Genomic DNA, 23881 nt, shown 5'->3' with positions numbered 1-23881 from the left:
CGCCTAGTGGTCACCAGCGCTCTTCGCGCTCAGTCTTCGCCAAAACGTCAACAGTGTGGAGAGCGGGAACAGAAAGAAACGGGCACGAACGAGGATAAGGGCGCCGCTCAGGCCAGGAAGGGACACGGAGACTTCGGAATCGATCCTGCCGTCTACAGTTACCCGCTGTCAGCCAACACCTCGCCGCGCCTCGCCTGCTCAGGTGACACTTCCCAGCACATTCGGACAACCCTGCGGACACGCCGACAGCAAACGAGGACGTGCTTTGCCCGCGGCCCAGGTTCCAGGCCTCAGTGCCCTGCCAGCTCCCAGCACCATCATTTGCTGATGGGGAGGAGGCCGGGACCCCGGGGTACAAGGCCAAGGGCACCGCTAGGCCATACGAGAGGCTGAGGTTCGTTCCAGGGTGCAGGCTGCAGCCTCCCTTCCGAGACGCCCGCGGTGCCTGTAGCCTCTTAAAATGCCTTTAAAGTCATGTGACTCAGCCCTGGCCGGTTTGGTTCAGTGGATAGAGCGTTGGCCTGCGGACTCAGGGGTCCCTGGTTTGATTCCGGTCAAGGGCATGTACCTTGGTTGCGGGCACATCCCTGGTGGGGGTGTGCAGGAGGCAGCTGATTGATGTTTCTCTCTCATCAGGGTTTCTGGCTCTCTATCCCTCTCCCTTCCTCTCTGTAAAAAATCAGTAAAATATATTTAAAAAAAAAAAAAAAAGTCAACAAGAAAAAGAAGTGCCCCCCAGAGGCCACCTCTCCATACCTAAGAGTAATCGCTTCTCTTCCGCCAAACCTCACAAGGCAATGCCTGGAGGTCTGGATGGCACTGGTGTTTAGAGAATCCTGGAGGATACGGAAAAGTCGGGAAGACTTACCTTTCGGAAACATGGCCTGTTCCGGCTGCCAGGCAGCTGCTAAGGGGACCCTCTTCTCCCTCTGGTTGTAATACTTGGTTGTGACACAAGAGTCACCCATACGCGGTCGAGAGGAGTGTGACGGGCAAACGCCCATTGTGGACTCGGTGATTGGAAAGAAGGAACAGCTCCGCCTGCCCTCCCTCCACGGCCCGGGGCCTTTGCTCCGCTTCTCCAGCTCGGCCTGTGAGCTCCGCCCGGGCTGTGTGCCTTCGTCCTCTGCTCCTTTTTGTGGCAGAATAAATAAATTCTGTCGGTGGGTAAACTATACTGTTTACCCATCCATAGCTGTTGGTGGACATTTGCACTATTTCCTGTTTGGGCCGGGAACAAAGCCGCTGTGGACACGAGGGTACAAGTCTTTGCATTTCTCAACAAGACTTTATTTTTACAACTTTTATTTTTAAATCCTCACTGAGGATGTTTTTATTTTGAGAGAGGAAGGGAGAGAGAAACATCAACTGTTTGCCTCCCACATGTGCCCAGAACAAACAGTTTTCTGCGCAGACAAGGAAACCATCAACAAAACAGGTGGGTGAGTTGAGTGTGTTGTCCTCTCAGCCAAGCTCGCTGCCATTTCTGTGTGCTTCCTGTGACACCTAAGGGCTGACCAAACAGAAGATGGGTCTTCAGGCTGGGCGTGAAAGTGCCTGGTGCTTCGGGCAGGGGTCCTCCCACTTTAGGGGCCCCACCCCTTCTTATCCAGGAGGTCTGGGCTGAGGCCCAAGAACTGGCATTTCTAACAGTTTCCATGTGACACGGAGGAAGGAAAAGGCAGTTTGGGAACGAATACCTGAGCAAGACCATCGCAGAGGGCCGCCTCCATTCCTGCAGCCATCAATCAGAAACAGCTCAGAAGGGGGCACAGACGGGTGATGTCAATGGAGCCAGGGACGCATCCCCATGGGGCCTTGGCTGTGTGCACTCAGATCACACCCCTTCTGCAGGCCGCGGTCCCCCATCCCAACACCCAGCCTCTCCCCCAGAGCCCAGGGCAGCCTTGCTGATGGCATGCCATCTCGCGGGAGCTCCTGCCACCTGGTGTCCAGAGCGGGCACTGCGGCGAGCGGTGACCACCCCTTTCCCTCCACAGGCCCAGGGTTCTCCAGGCTGCCTTTCCCGTGAGGTTAAATCTAAGGAAAAAACAGTTTCTAAAAATTTCAACTAATTATCAAAACACATAAAGACAGGCATACAAAACAATTATAATAAATACTTTTAATTAAGTCAAACACCAAAACATAAATGTTAATATTTGATTGTTAGAAAACACAGCATTTGGCTTATGGAAATAACCACTTTAAATGAAATCTTTTAGGCACTTGGGTGTAGAAAGTGCTGGAGAATAAAGTACAATTTACATTCCTGCTACTGAGAGCAACGAGAATCTGATTAAATCTGTTTTCAACACTGTAAGCATTACTGACCTAAGAAAAGATACTGACTGAATTGGTCCTTAAACATTTTAAGTTCCAGTATATTTTAAACGGGAAAAATTTCACTAATAGTTCTTAAGATTTCAAATTCCTTTAAGTCTGTTCACTAAAGTGTCAACAGACAGAAGCCAAAGGAAGAATGAAAAATTTAAATCCCTTTGGCTTTTTTAATGGTCAGGAACGTCCGCGGTGGCACTGAAGCAGATGGAGCAGGAACCCGAGCCCAGCAGCGCAGAGCGCGTAGGAAGGGCCAGGGGGCCTGCCTGCAGTGTGCACGTGGACATTCAGTTTTAATGTCAAATGAGCTGTAGGCTTTTGGCTGACCTTTCAGTGAACTCTATAAACGGGACATAAAAACACAGAGCCACCCGGAGAACCCTATTTCAGAAACGGCTGGGTTTGAAACATCGCCCCACGACACTGCGCGTTTTCCTTAGGAAATACATTCTTGCTGTCAGTCTTCTTGTTCGTGTCCTGGGCTGTGACAAAAAGGCGCCCTGCTGTGGGGTGCAAGGCCGCTGACCCCAGCCAGCGGGGGCGAGGGCTGGCGCGGGCCCCACCTGCAGCGGTGGCACCGACGGCCTGCCCGGAGCCCTGTCATGGGGCGGGCGGCCGGGCCTGCACGTGCTGCAGCAGCTGCTCGCAGCGGGTGGGGGAGCGGTGCTTGTGCACCACGGCCTCGGTCTCTCGCACCAGGACGTCGGGGAACAGGACGCTGCCTGCCTGGAGCACCTCTGTAAAACAGCAAACACCCGGGGGCACAAGTAAACGCCAACCCAGAACACCAATCCCAGCGGCACGGCACGGGCACGGAGCAGACATCGGCCCTGGGACAGAGCCGAGTGCCCAGTCCACCCGTGTCTGCAGTGTTGATGCATCCGTGACAAAGGAGGCAAGAACACACAGTGGGGTAAAGAGTCTATTCAATGACGGGTGTTGGGAAACCTGGACAGAGACATGCAAAACACATGAAATCAGACCACCTTCTTAGACCGCGCACAAGGACACACTCAAGATGGGCTGAAGACTTAAGTGTAAGACCTGAGACCCTACAACAGGCAGCAGCTCGTGGCACCCCTCTTGGCGGTATCGTTTTGGATGTCTTCTCAAGGGAAGAGAAGGACAAATAAACAAATGGGATGACATCAAACTAACACGTTTTACATGCAATGGACACGTAAAACAGTGACACCTTGCTCAGTATTTGGTTTTGGGAAATACATCTTTCAGAAACACGTTATTTATGTTAACACTAGAGGCCCGATGCACGAAATTCGTGCAAGAGTAGGTCTTCCTTCCCCGGCTGCTGGCACCGGCTTCCCTCTGGACCCGGGACCCGGGCTTCCCTCACAGCCCGGCTTTGTCTGGAAGGACGTCCGGCCTAATTAGCATATTATGCTTTTATTATTATAGATTATTATAGATAGAATGGGCTTCCTGTTACATTTTTAAAAAATATTTTTATGGATTTCAGAGAGGAAGGGAGAGGGAGAGAGAAACATCGATGATGAGAGAGAATCATCGATTGGCTGCCTCCTGCACGCCCCCCACTGGGGATCAAACCTGTAACCCAGGCATGTGCCCTAACAGGGAATTGAACCGTGACCTCCTGGTTCATAGGCCAATGCTCAACCACTGAGCCATCGTGGCCAGGGTGGGCTTCCTGTTACTTTTAACAAATTAATAAATATCTCAAAATTTACTCTATTTTAATTTCTATTACAGTAACTATCGCTGGCCTCACACAAAGACCAGCATCCTTTGGGGTGTCCAGTGGCCCTGAGGGACCCCCACTGCCCTGCCTGCTGTGCTTGTGCGCCCGTCTGACAGCCAGGTAGAGCGGCTCGTACCCAAAAAGGCACAGGAGTCACCACAGGCTTACCCAAGATTGCGTCCTGCACGGCGCTGTCGGGGTCATCCAGGTACACGAGGAGCTCCTTGTACAGGTGCTGGACGTCACGCTGGTAACAGGCCTCGGCGCCGTCCTTTCTGATGCACTCCAGCCAGACGGCCAGGGCGGAGGCGGCCGCCAGCCTCACTTCAGTGGAAACGTCGTCCAGCCGTTTCAGGAGTTCTGGAGGGAGGGCAGCGTGGGGTGGGCCTGGCCTGCACGGTGCTCGCTGGGTCCCGGAGACCCCGTCCTGCACCCGGAGACCCCGTCTGCACCCGGAGACCCCGTCTGCACCCAGACCTCCTGTGTAAGGTGCTGGGGGGCGCCGCCGCGGACACTGCTGGGCCCCAGCTCCTCTGCACTCATCTGCGCACCTGCCAGGTTCCCAGGCCACTTGGGCCCCGCGATGCCCAGATTCAAAGCCTGTCACCCAGAGGCGCCATGCCTAGCCACCCACCCGCCCTGACGAGCAGACAGCACAGGGGGTGTCTGTGGCCCCGCCCTCCGAGGCTCTGGGGACGGAGACACAGCAGCTGCTAGGGAGCCAGCCTTGTTCCTGCTGAGCCTCCAGGCCTCTGCTGCTGAAACAGCCACCTCCCACTGCGGAGTCTCACCATTCACCGTGAGGCTTTGATCTAACATACGCTTGTCTCACATGCCCCCCAAGAACGCCGGCCCCCACAACTGGGCGTCCTGTGGAGACGCAGCAGGCGCTGGCACACACCACACGCACGGGGACGAGAGCTTGGCAGGACAGCGCGGCCTGTGTGGTGGGGGCCGTCCTCAGACGAGGTCACGACCTCGCACTCATGAACTGTCTCAGCGGGTCCAGTCCACCGTTATCCAGTGCCCCAAGTTTTCAGTGTCGGTAACTATTGTTCATCCCCAGGAGTCCTAAAACCATCTTTAAACTATCTCGCCATCTTTGTGGCCAGCACAGGCCATGAAAACGAGTTTGAGAAACAAGAGCCCAGCCCGGCATCCCTTCCCCAGCCCTGCGCCCGGGGCGGCTGCCCTGGGCCCTGGGCCTCAGCCCACGGGTCCACCTGCACTTCCTAGTGGATTCTCTTTCCCACGACCCTTCTTCATTCCGTCACTGTTTTGATTCTCAACTTGTAATGGGCGTTACCCATGGACCTTTTTGAGGACCGCAGACGCGTTTTAAAAGATAGCTCTGAGGGTGGATAACCCGCGTTTTGCTCTCGTGTGGGACGGAAGGAGCTAGCTTTCCCGCCTCCAGGGGCCTTGAGGCAGGGCATCTGGGATCCACCTGGTGCTTTGGCTCCTAAGAGGCAGTGGCGCCGGGGGTTCAAGTCGAGGGTGGCGCATGCCTCGCCCAGGCCTGTGCTCGCACCCAGGGGTCCCGGCCGCACGAGGGCTGCATGTGGACACCTGAGCGTCCGCCCGCTTCTGCCGGTTCGCGCCCACGGCCGGCCCATCTGCCTTGTTCCCCAAGTTGGCTACTCAGTGACCTTTTTATCTGTCACTGATGAGTTTGGCCTCTTAACGCCAACTTCCCCGGAAGTTAAAGTAGCGTTTTCTAATTTTCCAATAAAACAGCTCTCAAATACATGCAAGTGCTTTGGGAAAGAAGGATGTCCTACCAGGATAAATCTTGATGAATTTATCTGGCTCAGTCGCACCACCAGAGGATTTTAAAAACGCGCTAACAATTCGGCAGGAGGTCAGTCGGGTCATCTGGGAATCTTCTTCCAGGGCGGTCAGGACCGGGGGCAGCAGCGTCTCCCGCACGTCCTCCACCTGCTAGCACCAACGCGGGTGTGATGTGCACCTGCACGCACTGGCCGGCACGCACCGGCTGTAAGCACGGACGTGGTTTGGTGCCAATACAAGGGGTCTGGATGCTATTTTGGAATTTCTACATAGGCAGACGAAGCTGGATTTTAAAATCTAGATAATTTGAACAACTTTTGTTTAACTTGGTCAGTTGATTTTTAAAAATCATTATTCGCAAAGTCTCACTGGGACAAACCCCGCCAGCCTGCTATTTCCTAGCGCGACTGCCGTGTCCGAGCAAACCCGGGGCATTTTAACGGAAGTCAGGCTGACCGGTGCCAGGTGAGCCCGCCCCCGGGGACACGTGTCCACAAGTAGGGAAACCACGTGAACACTCTTCCCACTGCTCCCCGAGCCCCCTGCTGGCCGGGAGAGAACACGCACGTTGGTCAGGCTCCTGTGACTACGTTATCTTGGGAAGAGGAACATTCGATGCGCAAACCTAAGAGAACCCCCAAATGACCAAAGGAAAACACCCCGACTCTGCATCCACCGACTCGTCCCCCCAGGACCACACCCTCCCGAGAGGACCCTCAGCCCAGGAGACCCGGGGGGACCGCCGCAGCCCCCCGCCCGCCTGGGCCCGGGACACCCCAGCCGCACCTGTGTGGCCGACAGGACCTCGCTGCTGATGAGGGCCCAGAGGCAGGATACGGCGGCCGTGCGGATGGCCGCGGCCGTCCTCCCCGCGCGCCACTGCAGGTTGGGGACCAGGATGTCCGTGACCACGGCGTCGAGGTGGCGGTGCAGCTGCCTGGAGGAAGCAGAGGCAGGTGAGGGTGGGCCCTTCACGGGGAGCCGCCTGGCCCAGGGGGACAAGGCCAAACAGCAGAGACGGAGCCAGAGCGGCACCCGCGCAAGGGCCCTCTGCTCCCAGAGGAAGCGGGGCGTGGTCACAGCCAGGCGAGTCCCCAGGCCCCTGCTGGCCTGTCCTGGGAGCTGCCTGGGTCCGGAGCCCAGGAGCCCAGAGGAGCCCAGGGCCCCAGGACCCCGATGCTCCGAGCGCTTCCCCACCACTCCTCCGGCTCCAGGGAGGAGGTCAGCAGCCACTGCACGTGCGATGACCCTACGGAGACAGGTCTACAGTCCCACCACGCCCCTCCTCAGACAGGAACCCCAGGCTGTGCCCGGGACCCCGAGTGCAACGACAGAGACGCAGATGGTCCCAGCTCATCGGGGCTGCCTCTCTGGTGACCTCCACATCGATGCCACCAGGACACACACACACCGGACCCCAGCCCGGCACTGGTGGCTCCGAGCTGCAGGTGCCAGCTCCCTCCACATCCGAGACTGGCCTCCGCACGGCAGCCACGGCCTCCGCTCACAGATCAAAACACGTCACTGAACAAGCAACTCCTCCCTACTGTCCCAGCATCATCACAAAGCCACTTCAAAGCGGCTCACGTCTCTGCCCCTGCTGTGGAGAGCTGGGGAGACGGGGTGCAGGTCCGCGGCCTCCAGCAGGGGGCGCTGCAGAGCCGAGGACGGAGGAAAGGGCGCAGGTCTGGAGAGCACGTTTAGCTCAGGATGACTTAAGGCTTTAATCGTAGGCAGAGCTGCGGCTCCCTGGGCAGCGCTGACAGAAGCGTCTTGGAAAGACGTGCCGTGTCCTGTGCTCTGAGCAGCCCTAACGAGGCTGGAGGCCCAAGGGCCAAGCGCTGGCCTCCAGGAGCCGGGCAGTGGCCTGCGCTGCGTCCCACCCTGACCTGCCCTCGCGGCACAAGGGCTGCGGCGTGAACACCGCCCCCCGCACCAGCTCTGTGCAGGGATGCACCTGGCAGGCCCGCCTGCCCGCCCGCCCGAGGAAGGTGGGCTGGCCTCCGCCTCGCCTGCAGAGCCATACAGAAAGCCCGGCCCCAGGGGACCTGCTCGCTGTTGATCCGAGCGCTTTGCACAAAGGGGGCAGGTCAGGGTGGGAAACGGCCGTGCTCATACTCAGACCATGTCCTCACGGCTTCCACGGAGCGCCTGAGGGCGCGTGGGTCTGCGGAGACGCGACGCAGGGCCGGAGCCAGCCCCTCGCCCCAGAGCAGGGCTGACCGATGAGCGGACACCAACAGACGAGGCTCCCGGCCAGCGAGTCAGTGACATCACAGTCACCATTTCACAGCCCTAACGATCCAACCACGTGGGACTTAACCTCCTGCCTGTGGAAATAGCTCCTCCTTCCCCGAAGGAACTAAACCGCAGACTTTCTTCCCCCAACACTGGTTCCTTCCAGCGTGAAGCTCAGCACAGTTTCCCTTAAGGACTTCGTCCACACTCGGCCGCAGGTCAGCAGGTGAGTGTCCTCGGACCCGCGAGCACAGGCTCCAGGTGAGCACCTGGCTGGCAGTCACGCAGCCTCAGGTTACCCCGCGAGGGCCTGCAACGGCCGTACTGCCCGCCTCACTGCTTCCATGGTCCCTCCTGGGCCCGGTTTCTGCAGACGAGCCGAAGTCGGAGTTCCTGACTGACGTCTGGCTGGAGGCCCAGCGGAGAGGGACCCGTGCGGCAGCCAGAGGGCGTCTGGGCGGCCACGCGTCTGTGGGAACGCCACGGCGGCCTCGACACGCAGGGCTCCCTTGGGGACGGCCCCGCAGCTCCCTGCGCCCACCTGAGCCACGACCCAGTTCTGCAGGTTTAACAAAGGTCGGGGGGCCCTGGAGGCTCTGCCCCCAGGAGATGGGCGTCCACAGGCCGCTCCCGACCCTGCAGCCGCACAGCAGCCAGCGGCTCTCGAGGCTCCCACCCCCACTGCGACGCCATCAGGTCTGCGTGGGGTGGGAAAGGTGCCGGAGGCCTTTCCAACGGAGCACAGCTAACAGAGGAGCATGAACGGTCAGTGCGCCCTGAACCTTCCCGCTCAGTGGAGTTCTAACGACCACACCGAGCGAATGACTGGGATCAGGCCTCCCTGTGCACTGCCCGCACTGCCCGCCTCACTGCTTCCCCGGAGGGGCCGCTGCAGCAGGGACTCGCGTGGGGAGGCGGGTGCAGCGTGGGGGTGCGGCAGCGTGGGGCGGGCCGCAGGGGGAGCCCACATACCCTTGGGAGTCCACGGTCTCCTTGGCGCTCAGCAGCGCCCGGGACAGGACGGAGAGGAGCCTCAGGCGCATCTGGGGGTCTCTGTCCGGCTGCAGGCAGCTCCGGAGGACGGGGACCAGGTGGGGCAGTGCTTCTCCGAGGGCAGGGCCTGGAACAGAGCAGCCGGGTCCTGTCCCCGTGGGAGGCGGGAGCCCCGCCCGCACCAGACAGGCGAGCAGCCCCCCTGCGGGCGGGGCGACCCCTCCCCATCGTGGACGTGATTATCCAAGAAAAGTCACCAGAACATTCAGCCCCCACTCACGCTAATCACTCAATTTGTAAACTTCCTACTTACCTTTTCCCAAATTATTAAAAATTAAAGCCAAGCAATGTATTAAATATCAACAAAAGTCAATTACTAAAAAAAAATGGGATTCCCTGAATGCCACGCCAGGATCTCAGACAGGCCACAGACCCCCATGCGCACACGCACCCCCATGCACGCACTCCCGCACACAGAGAGGACTCAGAGGAAACCCAGTCAGGTGACTGAGCTGTGCGGCCAGTGTTTTCTGGGTAGAATGTGAGGTGTGGCCCCAAAGAGTTGGTTTTCCAAGGTGCCAATCAGTGACGCCACCACCATGAGAACCACCTTTTGAAATTGCAAGTAGGAACAGATGTTAGGAGACTGCCTCAGGGGCAGCCAACTCAGCCCTGCATGTCCCACCACGACGCAGGCTGGTCCCCGGGACACCTGCCCAGCATCCCCATCTGGGCTGTGACCCCGGAGCACCTGACTCGTGGGCCTGCTTGGGGAAGGAACATCACGGACACGCGAAACACAGCCCCTGGCCCCATGACACGAGACCCTCCAGAGCAGCAGGGGAGAGGCTGGGCTGTCACACAGGACAAACCTGCCCAGGCTCCCACCGCCCGGGGAAGGACAGGCACAGGGCGGGCAGGAGGGGCTCAGGAAGCAATACGGGGACTAACGGACACCAGCACAGGGACGCACCGCTCGCGCTCTCACCCCTTCGCGCACTCACCCCTCCGCGCATTCACAACTGTACAACGGCTCGGCCCACCCTGTCTGCACTGAATCGCTGGAATTCCGTTACTGAAAGCCCCCCTCCCCCCCCCCACCCCCGTTCATCCAGGAAAGGCCTGGCCGGAGGCCGGGGAACCTGGGAACGGCTGGGCCAGATGCCGGCAGCCACTCCACCTGCCCGCCCACGCCAAGCTCTGCCCAATGAGAGCCGTGGACACGTGTGCCGAGTGGACTTAGCTACATTCCAGCTCAGCACAATGTCCTCAGCGTTTCAAAAATTAAGGTTTGTCCCTCGCTCAGCACAGCGCTGGGGCACGGGGCCACGGGGCTCACCTGCGTGGGCGACCAGGGTGCTGAACTGCAGGAGCTCCGGGGAGTGTGCCGTCCAGCCCCGCTGGGAGCTGCCCAGCCACTCCAGGAGGGGGCCCACGTGCTGGTGGTAGAGGTCCTGGACGTCGCCACTGCTCTCCACCGTGGCCAGCGCGGCCTCGGTCTCCTGAATCTGGAAGGAGTGAGTCACAGGCTGGGACCATCTCCTCTGCTCAGCCCACTGGGGCCATGTCCCCGTGAGGAGCGCAAACCCTCGGACGCCGTCCCAGGGACCTAGGACTGCAGCGGCCGGCCGCTCCCCAAGTGATGCAGCGGCCTGGTGCACATGAGCACAGACGCACCCCACCCCGTGTCCTCTGCTCGGCTCTCGCCCCGACAGACCCGTGGGCGACAGTAACTGCTGTCCTGGACAGAGGGTGAGGGAAGCCGGGTGCCCCCACGCGCCCCTCCCTGCTTCTCCTCGGGTGGGGACAGCCAGGAAGGTCCTGGACCCCGAGCAGCCGGCATGTCTGTCTGCAGACCTGTGAGCCGATGGCTGTTACTACCTCACGCCCTGCCGCCCGAGGAGATGGCCTCTGAAAGGTGGTTATTAGAAACAAGCCAAGCTGAAGAGGCCCGGGGAAGGAGGGGGAGGGAGGAGCCCCGTCCCGTCCCGCAGGCTCTCAGAGAAGCGGCTCCTGGGCCCGCGGGGACGGACGTCCACGTTTCAAGCCTTAAGGCAGGGCCAACGGGACCGCACAGCTGCCTGAACATTAAACAGGAAGCCACGCCACCGGCGCCTCTCCAGCCTTCAGCCATGGGTGCACGTGCGTTAGCCGCGCTCACCACAGGTCTGTCTGGGCGAGGACCCTCCCCCACACTCCCTGCAGTGATGCCCACACTCAGCCGTCTTCACCGAGACCCGGAAGCTGGTGACTGGAGGGCACCCCGATCCTGGGCACCTCGAGGCCAGCTCACGGGGCTCTTCTCTCATCTTTGAGAGATTTACAGTCGTGATTGCATCGGTCAGAGGTGGGCATCGTCACCCACAAGGCCGAGCGGGGTCCCCGGCAGGCTCACCTGGTCGCCGAGGCCCGAGGCCCCTGGGAGCGCCATCACGGTCACCAGCACTTGCATGAGCTGCAGGCCGCTCGCCCGGCAGTCCTCCCCACACGTGGACACCACCGCCTGCACGCACCGCAGCAGGTGCTCCCCGTAGCGCAGCTGTGAACAGGGCGGGAGCCGTCAGCCGTCCCCTGGGCCACTGCCCACCTCACGGGGCCACGGACATGGCCACCACGAGCCACCGAAACAAGGCGTGGTGCCTGGCCACGGCGTCCAGTGACGACCATAAAGGGCATTGTTTAGACAGTGGCCAACTGAACACAGATTGGGAACGAGCACGTAATTGCTCATTTCGTTAATTGCCTAATGGTATTTTATGGGTGTTTTTAAGTTCTCATGTGTTAGGGATGCTAACTCGTAATGGAGAATTTACCAGCGAATTGACTGGGCATCTTGGATTTGCTTCAAAACACCTCAGCTCCTCCCGAGTTCAAGAAAAAGGGGGCGGACGGCACAGGAGCGCGAGAGCCAGTGACGGGCCCTGGAGGTCTGTTCTGTTCTGCTTTTGTGCATTTGGAAACACTCTGTGTCTTCACCAAAGTAAAACTCTAGGGACAAAACGGCTTCCCGATGAACGTGGGACAGGTGGCGACGTGGCGGGTCGGCCCGACGGCACTGCCTGCAGGACCTGGACGCCGGCCCCGGGAGCAGCCGTCTGGTGCTCATAACGGACCCCTGACTTCTTCCACAGTCTGGTTTCTTTTAGGCCGGGGCTGGGTGATCGGCTTTTTGAGGATGTGGTTTTGTGTAGTTCCTAAAAGGGCCTACAATGTATGTTTAAGGAGCGGCCATTTTAACATAATTACGTTGAACACAAACATAACGCACACGTGAGGAACAGCCATTAAAGTAAAAAGGAATTTGCTTTCTAAGACGGGCCTGTCCTTAGCGCGTTGGCCCTGCTGTGACCATGGCAACGCCTGGAGGAAACGCTGCAATTCTCCATCTTTAACGGGGAATTCCAACATCTACCTACACACACAGACAACGCCACCCGAGCCCCCGGGCCCCGGGAAAGCTGGGGCCGGCACCCCGCACCTCCGCGAGACAGGACGTGGGAGCCACCGGTGTCACCCGACTCCTCACTGCAGCTGCCTGTCACTAGACAACATTCCAAAGCCGAGGCCGCGTTCCTGCGCTGAGCCCCGGCGCACGCTTGGCCGGACACCTGGGGCCGTGGCACCACGCCCAGACCTGCAGCTCCCAGCGCCCCGGCCCCTCGGCGTCACAGGGGAGTTTTCCAATTTCAGGCTGTTCTTGCAACACACTTGTGGCCTGTTCTTACAGCGACTGAAGGTAATTGCAGGAAACGTCACTGCCTTCCTAAGGACACGTGGCACACACACGCTCACACACTTAGACACATGCTCACACTCATGCACACGTGCACACGCACTCACACGCTCATGTGGGTGCACATTCACACACACGGGCACATGGGTGCACTTGCCCACATGCACACACACGTCTGGGGTGGGGCAGGGTGCCCCTGCCCACACGGAGGTGCGGGACACTGGTCTGTCCAGGAGCAGAATGCGTCTCGGGGTTCGACACGCTGACTCCCTGGCCCGGGCAGGGCTGGGACGCATCCAGAGACGCACGTGTGATGGGACTTCATCATGGAGGCGTCTCTTTCTGTCAAGACCATGAAAACGTTCCCGGATAACGTGACGGCGCCCCACCCGCCCTCTTACGTTCTCCGAGCCTTGACGGATGCGCTCCCCGGCCAGCTCCATGGTGATGGCCTTCAGGTGCAGCCGCAGGGCTTCCCTCGGGCAGCCCCTGATGAGCGCGGCGAGGACCAGGAGGCCAGAGGCGGAGGGCGACTTCTTTAGCATCGGCCACAGCAGCTTCAGAAACACTTCTGGGCTGACGAACGTGCCGATCAGCTCTGCGGACCTGGTACACTGCGGAGGAAACCAGGGCTGAGGGCCGCCACCCGGCACGTCTGCTTTCTAACTAGAAATGGCCTGGGCCCCCTCGGGCCAGTGCCCGAATCAGGCCCGCGCTGCGCTCAGAACGTCCCTGAGCAGAGCTGACGCCACTGGGTGCAGGCAGTGCGTCTGCTGGTGGGAGGCTCAGTTCTGGGGGGTCCCTAACGTGGCCACCGCACAGGGCCCCTGGCTGCGAGGAGGAGGGACAGCTTGCCACACAGCTGGGTGACCCAGGGTGTGGGGATGCGAGAACACCCCCCACCCCCCACCCCCCAGGCTGTGCGTCTCCAGATGGCCTCAGAGGACGGAGCGCAGAGCGGGGTGGGGCGGGCGCGGTGAGGGTGTTGGGGACGGGGAGTGTTCTGGTCTCAGCTGTGGGGCTGGGTCCTTGGCTGTCACCCTAGAAGGTGACGGTGCCGCCCAAACAGAGCACACTGAGGGACCGGGAAGGCTGGGGAAGGTCGGGAGGGACTCACGCTGCTGACCACGGCGCCCTCCTCGTCGGCGCAGGCCAGCAGCAGGGTCCGCAGCAGGACCTCCAGGTGCTGCGTGGCGTGGTCCTCGGCGTGCAGCAGCAGCACCGCCAGCAGCCGCGCGGCCTTCACCCTGGTCTCCGCCACCCAGTCGGTGACGTCGTGGCAGATGGCGGGAAGGATCTTGGAGAGGTTTCTGAAGACGAGCTCCCGGCAGCCCAGCCCTGGGCGCGTCTCTAGGTTAAAAAGATGAGGAGTGACCGTGAGGCTCAGGGCCGCCCCGTGCCTGCAGCTTTGTCCTGTCCAGGGACATCATGTCACGTACACGAGCTGCTTGGACTGAGCGTGTGTCTGAGACCACCGTGTTGCAGCCGTGTCAGAACTCCATTCCTCTCACGGCCAAGGAACACGCGTGCCTCAGGGACCCGTGTGTGCCCCTCCGCTGCCGGGGTCACGCCCGGTGGGGCTGCTGGGAATGCCCCCGCACAAACCGGGTGGTGGACAGGCCGCCTCTCGCTGCGTGTTAAGTGGGTGCCTGGAGCCCACGTTAGCAGTTAACGTGTGGGGACGCCACCGTGCTGCTTCGGGCCACGTGTGAGGACCACATCTGCAGCCCATGCCTCTTCAGAGCTGGTTACTGATTTTTTAAAAAATGTATTTTTATTGCTTTCAGAGAGGATGGGAAAGGGCGAGAGAGATCAGTGATGAGGGAGAACCAATGATTGGCTGCCTCCGGATCCAGCCCACAACCCGGCATGTGCCCTTGACCGGAATCGAACCCGGGACCCTCCAGTCCGCAGGCCGAGCTCCATCCACTGAGCCACACCAGCTGGGGCCAGAGCTGGGTATTCTGAGGCAGACACAAGGTGAGGCCTTTGCCCGGTAGCAGAGGCGGCGACGGGTCCGGGGAGGTGCCTGGAGGCGTGTGGATGAGCACCTTCCCGCCCAGAGCGCGGACAGCCCGCGGGAGCCCAGAATGCGCAGTTACCCACCAACCTTCTCTGAAAACACAACTGGTACTTCCACAACCAAAAAGCCCGAGGCGACAAGGGCTCCCTCGGGGCAGGGAGAGGCCAGCAGGAGCCCTGCCGGGGGTGGGGCACACGGAGGCCTCGGCTGTGTGCACGTTAGACTGAGCGGAACTTAACTGCAGCAGGAGAACAGAAACGGGTGTCTTACTGCTTCCTCCAGTCCGACGGCAGGCCTGCAGGCTGACTCCCAGGCCCGCGCCGCAGGCAGGCGCTGCACTCAGCTGGGCCCAGCTGTGCCGAGGCAGAGCGCCGAGCGCGCCGGCGTGGGCCTTCCCTCCGTGCAGGGGCCGGGGGTCAACTGAGATGGGGTCAGGGAAATGACCAGGAGCCACACCTCTCGGACCTGAGACTTGGCCCAGCCAGGTGCGCACCCTTTCCCTCCTGGGCCTCCGCTGCTCCTGGCAGGAGGCGGCACTCGGGCCGTGAGCGTGAACCAGGTGCGACGTGGCTGCCGGATGGCGGAGGCCCTGTCCCGTCCCTGCCCACAACGGGCAGTACCCCGGTCCTCACACTCGGAGCTCGGACCCGCTGGGCTCCACTCGGAGCACACCTGCCCTCCAGCCGCCTCTCCTGCCTTCGCACAGCGTAACATTTCTGACGACTACTCAGGCTCTTTCCTGACACCTTCCGAACCCCTGGATGAGCTCAAAGCCGAGCTCCGGGCAGACATGGGAACAGAGAACAACGTGCTGGACGCGGAGACCTGTGCTACCGTGGACCTGGTCAACGGCTCTGCTCCTCCTAAGACGGTCAGCTAAGCCGCCTCCACGCCTGTGTCAGAGGCCCCCCCCCCCGCCACCGTGTCAGAGGCCCCCCTGCGGGGGCTTCCTTTCCCTCGAGCGTTATCAAGGAAAAGTCTCAACAGGGGACGACTTCACAGCAGAGGAGCCCGGGATGCAGTCGCCTGCCTGTGTGGGTTCAGACACCTGCCGGGTGCCCGGGGCAGGAGCACCGTCAGGTGAACACCGACGGCAAGGCAGCAGCGAGGCCCTGACCAGACTAGCCCAGGTGCTGGACGCAGGCACAGACAAGCCTGCCCTCTTGGACGACGGGAGAGCAGAGGTTTACTCAGAAGCAGCCCCGTCAGCTGTGGAGGGCGGCAGGTGGGAGGGAGGAGGCACCGAGGAGGGAGCCCCGGGCCCGCTGGGCCGCCGGGTGGGGACAAGCTGGGGACCAGGAGCCACAGAGCACGGGTCTGACCAAGGACCAGGTCCAAGACGGCAGAGAAGGCTCGACACTCCTGAACAGGATGGCCCACCCACTCAACACCACTGGGCGGTCCTGCCCAACGCCCACAAGGGGACACAGTCGCCCTGCCCGGGCCTCGGGCCCACACGGGGCAGCCCCAGCGGCCGCCGCCCAGAGCCCGCGCTCAGCATCTGCCTGGGAGGACAGCCACGCAGAACCCGTGTGCAGGTGGGACGATGGCGTCACAGGAAGTCGCCCACATGACGCGGCCGAGACGTCCTTCGAGGAGAGACAGACACAGACTCGGCACCAGGACACCTGCCCGAGAGGGGAGGCCCCAGCGACGAGCCCTGCGCAGCCCCGGCTCCAGCTCCACGCTGGGCTCGTCCTCTTCTCCGGGGCAGGCTCTCAGGCGGCCCCACCGAGTCACCGTCCGGGGAGGCGGCACCCACCTGGCGAGGGGTGATGGGCAGGTGGGGGGGAGGCGAAGTCGAGCTTGTCCTTGAGGTCCTCCTCGTTCTCCTTCTGCCACTGCAGGCCGGCCTCCTCCCAGAGGCTGGCGGCCTCCTGCCTGCAGACAGACAGACGGACAGACGGACAGACACAGGGACAGTCAGGGAGGACGGTTCTGAGTGTCCCCTGGGGACGGGCCAGGACTGCCGGGCACTTGCTCACTTTACCGACAGTACCGAGCGCTGACTGAGGTCTGTGCCCAAAGTACTAAGAAGGGAAAATTACATTTAAAAAACCAGAGCCGCCGAAACCGGTTTGGCTCAGTGGATAGAGCGTCGGCCTGCGGACTGAAGGGTCCCGGGTTCGATTCCGGTCAAGGGCATGTACCTTGGTTGCGGGCACATCCCCAGTGGGAGGTGTGCAGGAGGCAGCTGATGGATGTTTCTCTCTCATCGATGTTTCTAACTCTCTATCCCTCTCCCTTCCTCTCTGTAAAAAATCAATAAAATATATTAAAAAAATAAATAAAAACCCAGAGCCCTTTTATGCCACGTGACCTCACACATACAGACCAAGGGCACGGGCTGGGCTCCGTGAGCACACGACACTGTAGTCAGTGACGGGATCGGGAAGGCGGGTCCCTGACAACCAGCCCACAGGGACACGCAGCAGCAGCAGCAGCGGGGAGGCGGGGGGGGGGGGGGGGGGGGGGTGTCAGCCCCACCTCCCCGCACCTGGACGGGGGCCCGCGTCCCCGTCACTCACACGATGTGCGGCATCTCGTCGTCGAGGCTGCTGAGCAGCAGGGGGATGAGCTTGTGGAAGAAGGAATACCGGTCCCGCAGCGCCAGCAGCCAGCCGCCCACCACACGGGTCACCGCCTGCCGGACCTGCGGGGCAGAAAGCAAGTTTCACGCTGGGCAGACAGCGCCGAGGGCAAGTGTGGGCACGGTCGGGGAGGACAGCTCTGGGCCGGGGCCAGGGCTGAGCCCGGGTCCCAGAGCTGCTCCAGGCGCTCGCTTGGCTCGCTGGCCGATCCCGGGCCGGTCCATGCTCCGGCCCGACCCTCTGCTGGGGAGAGCGAACCTCCTGCCCCAAGCACAGTGTCTGCAGTGTTCTGTGGGGAACCTGCCGGCCACGCGTGTTTAAATCAGCTGCTGGCTACCTGCTGGGAATCTTGGGGAAGCCAGCGGGGCACCCCCAGTCCTGCTGCTGGCTGTCTGTAAAGGTGATGGGCACACCTCTACCTACCTTAACCGCCACAGGGAAGAAAGGTGCCCAGGTCTAGTTCCCTGAGGGGAGCCCCAGTTACCAGTGGGGGAAGCAGGAGGGGCAGAGACGTAGCTCGCCTGAAGCCCTGCCCCCACCTGGCCCCTGGCGATGTAGTTCATGACCAGGAATTTAGTACAAATTAACAACAACAGCCAAGAAGGTTAAAATGGCAAATCTTACGTTCTAAGTACATACATATATATATAGGCTGATCCTCACTCGAGGATTTTTCCCCATTGGTTTTTAAAGAAAGGAAAGGAAGGGGTAGGATGGTAAGGAGGGAGGGAGGGAGGGAGGGAGAGAGGGAGGGAGGGGGGGAGGGGCGGGCAGAGAGAGAGACATTGATGTGAGAGAAACACATGGGTTGCCTCCTGCACACGCCCCGACCAGGGACAGAGATCAAACCTGCAACCCAGGTAAGTACCTTTGACCTGGAATTGAACCCGAGACCCTTTGATGCGCGAGCCAACGCTCTAATCACGGAGCCAGGCCGGCCAGGGCACGTTCCATGTATTTTACCAAAAAGTAAAAAAATACAAAAGCATGGAACACTTTAAGTAAATTGTATGTCACGTGAAGTAGAGCTTAACAGAGATGTCTAACATGTTAAGCGCCCAGTCAGTCACCGGTGACTGACACTAACTTTCTGTCCAGACGACAAAACAGGCTGGGTGCCTAAGGCGTTAAAAACTAAACAAGCCCTAGCCAGTGTGGCTCAGTGGACAGAGCGTGGGCCTGCGGATCAAAGGGTCCCCAGTTCGGTTCTGGTCAAGGGCACCCACCTGGGTTTTAGGTTCCTCCCTGGCCAGACCCTGGTCGGGGGCGCGTGCAGGAGGCAACCCATCCACGTTTCTCTCACATCGACGTTTCTCTGTCTCTCCCTCTCCCTTCCACTTCCCCTAAAAATCAATGGGGAAGTACCCTCGGGTGAAGATTAACAACAAACACAAACCAAAACACCAAAGCAAAGTAACTGGGAAGAACGCCGTGCGCCTGAGGGGGGAGGCAGCCTGGTGCCACCAGGTTGGCCGGAGGCTCCCTCCAGCTGGGCGACCCTGAGCACGTCACATAGCTCAGGCCTCAGGGCAGGGAAAGCGCAGACGTGACGCGAGACACAGGAGAGGCTGGGACACAGGGTTCCATGCACGGGGCTAACCCTTCCACCGTCGGGGGGCAGGGCCATGCCACCACCCAGGGGCATTAGAGCTGACGGCAGGGGCGCCTCCTACCCCCTCTAGGGTTCCTGCCTGGGGCCGCAGCCCCTCACCCCTGTGACTGGGAGCACGGGGTCCCCTCCACGTGCCTCCCTGGGGAGACAGCTGCCTGCTGCAGCCTTCCTCTGCCCCTCGGGACGCTTTACCAGCTATGCCCTCCGAGGTGGCTTCTGCCAACAAAGAAAGCCAACGTCCCGAACTCTGTCTGTCTGTCGCTCAACGGGACCTACAGCCCAGAGGGACGCGTCAGCCCCGACCCCCCTTCTCCTCCCAGGCCCGTGTGCCACGAGGTCCGCCTCAGTGGGGGCAGGCGAAGAGGCCTCTGCACACAGACGCACACGGCTGAGGCTTCCCTCCTCCCCCTAAGGGGGAACAGTGCTCCTCGCCTTCCTCGGGCTGAGGAAAGCAGACGTATTCAGACACTTCAGCTCCCAGTTCCTGGAAGAGGTGGAACGGGCACCGGGGCTGAGGCACGGCGTCCGGTGTAACATCCTGGAGGAAAAGGAGGCCAGTGCCAGCAGCACACCAGCCTGCAGGCCGGCTCGCTCCTGGGCGGAGGGGCCCCGTTACCTGCGGGACGTCATCGAAGAGCCGCTGAGCAAAGTGCGGGAGCACGTCGTCCACCGACTTCCCGTTGCCAAACTGGATCACCGTGCCCGTGGCCTCGATGACGGCCACGCGGACCTTCCAGTGCTGGTGCGAGATGCTCTGCATCAGGGGGCCGATCAGAGACTCGGACTGCATGTGGAAGTGGTCTGCGGGCGGGGAGGCCGCAGTGAGCGGGAGGCCGCAGCCCCTGCCCAGTGCCTGGGTGCCCAGGACAGGCCACGACCCTGGGGCCTTCCCTTCCCACCAAGGTCCCTGCACAGGACGGCACTGGGAGAGGCGCAGGAGCAGGCCTGTGACCCAGCAGCACCTCTCCGACCAGGCGTGGGAGCCACGGGGAAAAAAGGCTGGGGCTTGAGCCCCTCCGCGGAAGATGGCGGCTGGGAGGAGAGCCTGAGGACTCCGACCAAGAGAAAGAAACCGAGCCAGGAAGACCCTGCCCCAGCCCCACCCGAGCTGTGCCCAAGCCAGCCCCCCAGCCCCACCCCAGCTGTGCCCAAGCCAGCCCCCCAGCCCTGCTGTGGGAAGCGGGGCCAGCGCCGCCTGCTTGAGGACTCAGCACTGGAAGACAGCCAGGCCGAGCCGGCCAGCAGGGTCAGGGGTTGAGCATTGACCTATGAGCCAGGAGGTCACAGTTGGATTCCTGGTCAGGACACATGCCTGGGTTGCAGGCTCCATCCCCAGTGGGGGGTGTGCAGGAGGCAGCCAATCAATGATTCTCATCATTGATGTTTCTATTTCTCTCTCCCTCCTTCTCTGAAACCAATAATACATATAGACAGCCAGGCCAGCCTGCTGGCCTGTCCTGCCGCTGCTTGAGACCTGTCTACAGGTCATTACCTCGTGCTCCCACCCCTCCCCTGGCTCCCACTGCACTTCATACTAAATTCAACCCCACCAGCCCCTCTCCCTCGCCCCTCCTTCCCTGAATTCAGTCACCTTGGCCTCCTCTTTGCTCCAACCTGCCAACCTTATTCCTCAAGCCTGGGTCTCTCCTGACCACCCAGCACCCACCTTCCCTTCAGGGCTCTCTCCTGCGGGAAGCCTTCCGGACCGGGACCGGACTAAGTCGGTGCTTCCCCTACCTCGTCACACCCCCGCCTGGTAAGGCAAGATGCCGCGGAAATGGCTGCTTAGGAAAAGGGGAGTCCACATGAGACAAGCGTTTCTAAAATAGGGGAGGATGGACTGACGGAAGCAGGAGAGGAGCGGCCTCCCTCCATTTGGGAGGACAGCGGTCCACGCCAGGAGACAGGGGGACCCCGGAGGAATGCGGGTGAAAAGACTGGAGCGGTGTTTCTCAAAGCGTGTTCCCCCGCGAGGGGCAGGCCCGTCCCATACCCGCTTGAACTTCAGCGGTGGGTTCTGCATGTTGAGAGAAAGGCGATGGGAAAGCGTCCAGGAGGAAAGAAGGGGCCCAGGAGGGGACAGCGCAAGGCAAGGCCGGGCAGGTGCTGTGGACGCTCCCTCCCCGCGCCCCCCTTCTCCCCGCGCACCTGGCGTGGCGCGCGCCAGCCCCGCGGCGCACTCGCAGCTCTCGCGGCGCACGGCGGCGAAGGGGTCGAGCAGCGCGCAGCGCAGTGCGCGCACCGCGTCGTCCAGGTGGGGCGCGAGCGCGGCGCCGCCCAGGTCCACGGCCACGCGCAGCAGCTGCACGAGCGCCAGGCGCAGCTCCTCGCAGGCCTCGGGCGGCGGGCGGCGCGCGGGGTCGGGTCCGGCCAGGCGCGCGGCGAGCGCGGGCAGCAGGCGTGGCAGGGCGTCGCGGGGCCGCGCAGCGCGCCGCAGGCCTAGGCCTAGCAGGTGCACGGCCAGCGCGCGGCAGCCCTCGGCCGGGTCGGCCAGGCAGCGCAGCAGGCGCGGCAGCAGCAGGCGCGCCCAGGGACCCTGGAAGGCGGCGGGGTCGGCGGCGGGCGCCTCGGGCCGCGCCGTCTCCAGGGCGCGCTGCAGCGCCTCGAGCGCGCGCCGCCGGCCCAGCTTGCTGTCGGCCTCCAGCCCGGGCAGCAGGCGGCTCAGGGCGCGGCTCAGCTCCGCCGCCTCGGCCGGCTCGGCCGCCTCCGCCGGGCCCGGGAGCGCCGCGGCCTCCGCCGCCACCAGCGCCGCCATCTTCCCGCGTTACCCGTCGCCTGGGGAGACCGGCGCTTTTACGACGGTGCGGATTACGGCCCGGCTTCCGGTGGGCTCGGAACGCGACCTGATTGGCCGCCGGGAGCCTGATTGGCACGCCCCTTGCGCCGGTGGCTGCGCGTCCGGAGCCTGGGAACCACTGCCGGAGGCTTCGCATCTGGGGTCCCGGCCTGCAGCCCGGCTCCCCCCGCAGGTAAGTGGGGCTCCGATCGGCCCCCGGCCCGCTCCCGTCTGGGACGCTGCGCGGAATGCGCTTTCAGAAAGCAAAGGGACCTTCATTTTAAGGACCGAACTTTATTTCGAACCCAACCCCTCTTTGTTGGCATTTGTTTGGTAAAGTGGTGGTGCTAATGGATGATCCTTGTGTTTTTAAGTGTCTTTAGGTCGCATTGGGTACCCCTCGTTCATGCTTCCCTCCAACCGGCGAGGGGCCACCCTGTCTGAGGCACCTGGGAGGCGAGGACCTGGAAGCGCAGGAGGCTCGCAGGCTTTACAGGGCAGGGAAGAAAGAACCGGCGAAGAGGTCCCTTGCGGTGGGGGTGTTATGGCCAGAATCGTGTCCCCCAAAGTTCCTGTCTTGGAGTCCTAGCCCCCAGGACCTCCATAATGAGAGGTAAGGCCTTTACAGAGATAAAGTTAAAACCAGGTCGTTCGGGTGGGCCCTAACCCAGCAGCACTGGTGTCCTTATCAAAAGGGGACATTGGGGGTGGACACATACAGGGAGAGCCCCGTGAACACGGATGCCATCTGCAAACCCAGGAAGGACAGAGGCGGGTGCAGGAGGCCCCAACGTGGGGACGCCTTCACCTCGCACCTCAGGCTTCCCGGATGGTGAGAAAGTAACTTCCTGGAAATCATAGCTGCCAGAGCCGTTCTGCTGTGGGAGAGGTCAGACCCTGGTGGGCAAGGTTGGGGACGGCAGATGGAGAGTAAGACGGGGAGGAGCAGGTGGCCTCTGTGCAGGCTGCTCCCAGGCCTCTCTGCCTGATGGTTCCATAGGACTGACTGCTCCTAGCCACTGAGATGACATTGGGTTTACACGTTTTTACTAGAGGCCCGATGCACGAAATTGTGCTATGGGTAGGGTCCCTAGGCCTGGCCAGTGATCAGGGCCCATCTGTGGGGCGATGCCCCCCCCCCCCCCCCCCCGCCCCGCTCCCCGGCTGGCACCCACCTTGGCTGGCCTGGGGCCTGTGGGCAGCTCCTGTGTTGACCATCTGCCCCCCGGTGGTCAGTGCACGTCATAGAGACCGGTTCCACCGTTGGGTCGATTTGCATATTAGGCTTTTATACTATAGGATTGATATTAGAGAGAGAGGAAGGGACAGGAAAAGAGAGAAACACCCATGTGAGAAACCAATCAGCTGCCTCCCTACTGAGGATCAAGCATCCGGGGCATTGTCCCTGACCGGGATTCAAACCAGTGACCTCTTGGTGCACGGGACGATGCCCAACCAGCTGAGCTACCCCAGCCAGGGCTGGGTTTATTTCTTAGCGTTAATTGTAGAACTGGGAAGTCTCTGCATCTGAGCCAAAAGGGGGCGGATCTGTCCAAGTGCGTATCGGGGGCAGAGAAAGCCCCCTCCTCTGAGTACGTGTAAAGAGCGGTGAGAGCCGGGCCGTGTGGCTCCGTGGATGGAGGGTCCTCTCATGCAGCAAGAAGTCACGGGTTTGATTCCCAGTTGGGGCACTTGCCTAGGTTGCAGGCTCGATCCCCCAGGAGGGGGTGTGCAGGGGGCAGGTGATCGATGATGTTTCTCTCCCTCTCTCTCTCAAAAAAAAAAGCGCAGTGAGAGGTAAGAAAAAGCAACTTGGTCTTGTTCCAGGCTCACGGTGTGGTGTCCTGGTTACACGCAATATAAAGTGTGCCATTTAAGCAAGTGCAATAAACTGGTTTTAGCAAATAGTACTCACTGGACTCGTTATTTCATCCAACAAGTGTTGGTGGGAGGTGTGCCCGGCCCTGGAGCGGAGTGGTGAGTCACAGCCCTCCTTCTGGAGCTGGTGGCCGGGTGGGGAGATGGCTAACGCAGTGGTAACGCCCGGGAGATGTGGTTGTGACGTGA

General features: G+C 61.3%; 1 protein-coding gene across 2 annotated transcripts; it reads right to left on the bottom strand.

Annotated features, from left to right (window-relative positions):
- Positions 1-1277: 1277 nt before the first annotated feature.
- Positions 1278-21999, bottom strand: DNAAF5 (dynein axonemal assembly factor 5). Of its 2 annotated transcripts, none has more exons than XM_080674208.1 (13): positions 21187-21999; positions 19655-19839; positions 17364-17488; positions 16598-16716; positions 13930-14162; positions 13214-13426; positions 11475-11618; positions 10419-10587; positions 9059-9206; positions 6635-6785; positions 5839-5998; positions 4226-4417; positions 1278-3077 (listed from the first exon to the last, which is right to left on the bottom strand). In XM_080674208.1, the coding sequence occupies exons 1-13, from the start codon at positions 21791-21793 to the stop codon at positions 2941-2943; spliced, it is 2583 nt and encodes an 860-aa protein (XP_080530334.1). In that variant the 5' UTR covers positions 21794-21999; the 3' UTR covers positions 1278-2940. The 2 variants fall into 2 exon arrangements, with proteins under 2 accessions (XP_080530334.1, XP_080530335.1); XM_080674209.1 differs by having other exon boundaries at positions 5839-5995.
- Between the last annotated feature and the right edge of the window lie 1882 nt (positions 22000-23881).

The sequence above is a fragment of the Plecotus auritus genome, assembly GCF_963455305.1.
Source record: "Plecotus auritus genome assembly, chromosome: 6".
In the NCBI taxonomy this organism is placed as follows: Eukaryota; Metazoa; Chordata; class Mammalia; order Chiroptera; family Vespertilionidae; genus Plecotus; species Plecotus auritus.
Note: the sequence above shows the minus strand (reverse complement) of the source record. Positions and strands in the feature narration are given on the sequence as shown.

Coding starts and splice junctions, on each gene's coding strand:
- DNAAF5 (XM_080674208.1), bottom strand. CDS start 21,793: ATGGCGGCGCTGGTGGCGGCGGAGGCCGCGGCGCTCCCGGGCCCGGCG. Junction 17,489..19,654: donor TCTTCGATGACGTCCCGCAG/GTAACGGGGCCC, acceptor TCTGCCCCGCAG/GTCCGGCAGGCGGTGACCCG. Junction 10,588..11,474: donor CCTCGGGCCTCGGCGACCAG/GTGAGCCTGCCG, acceptor CACTCCTTCCAG/ATTCAGGAGACCGAGGCCGC.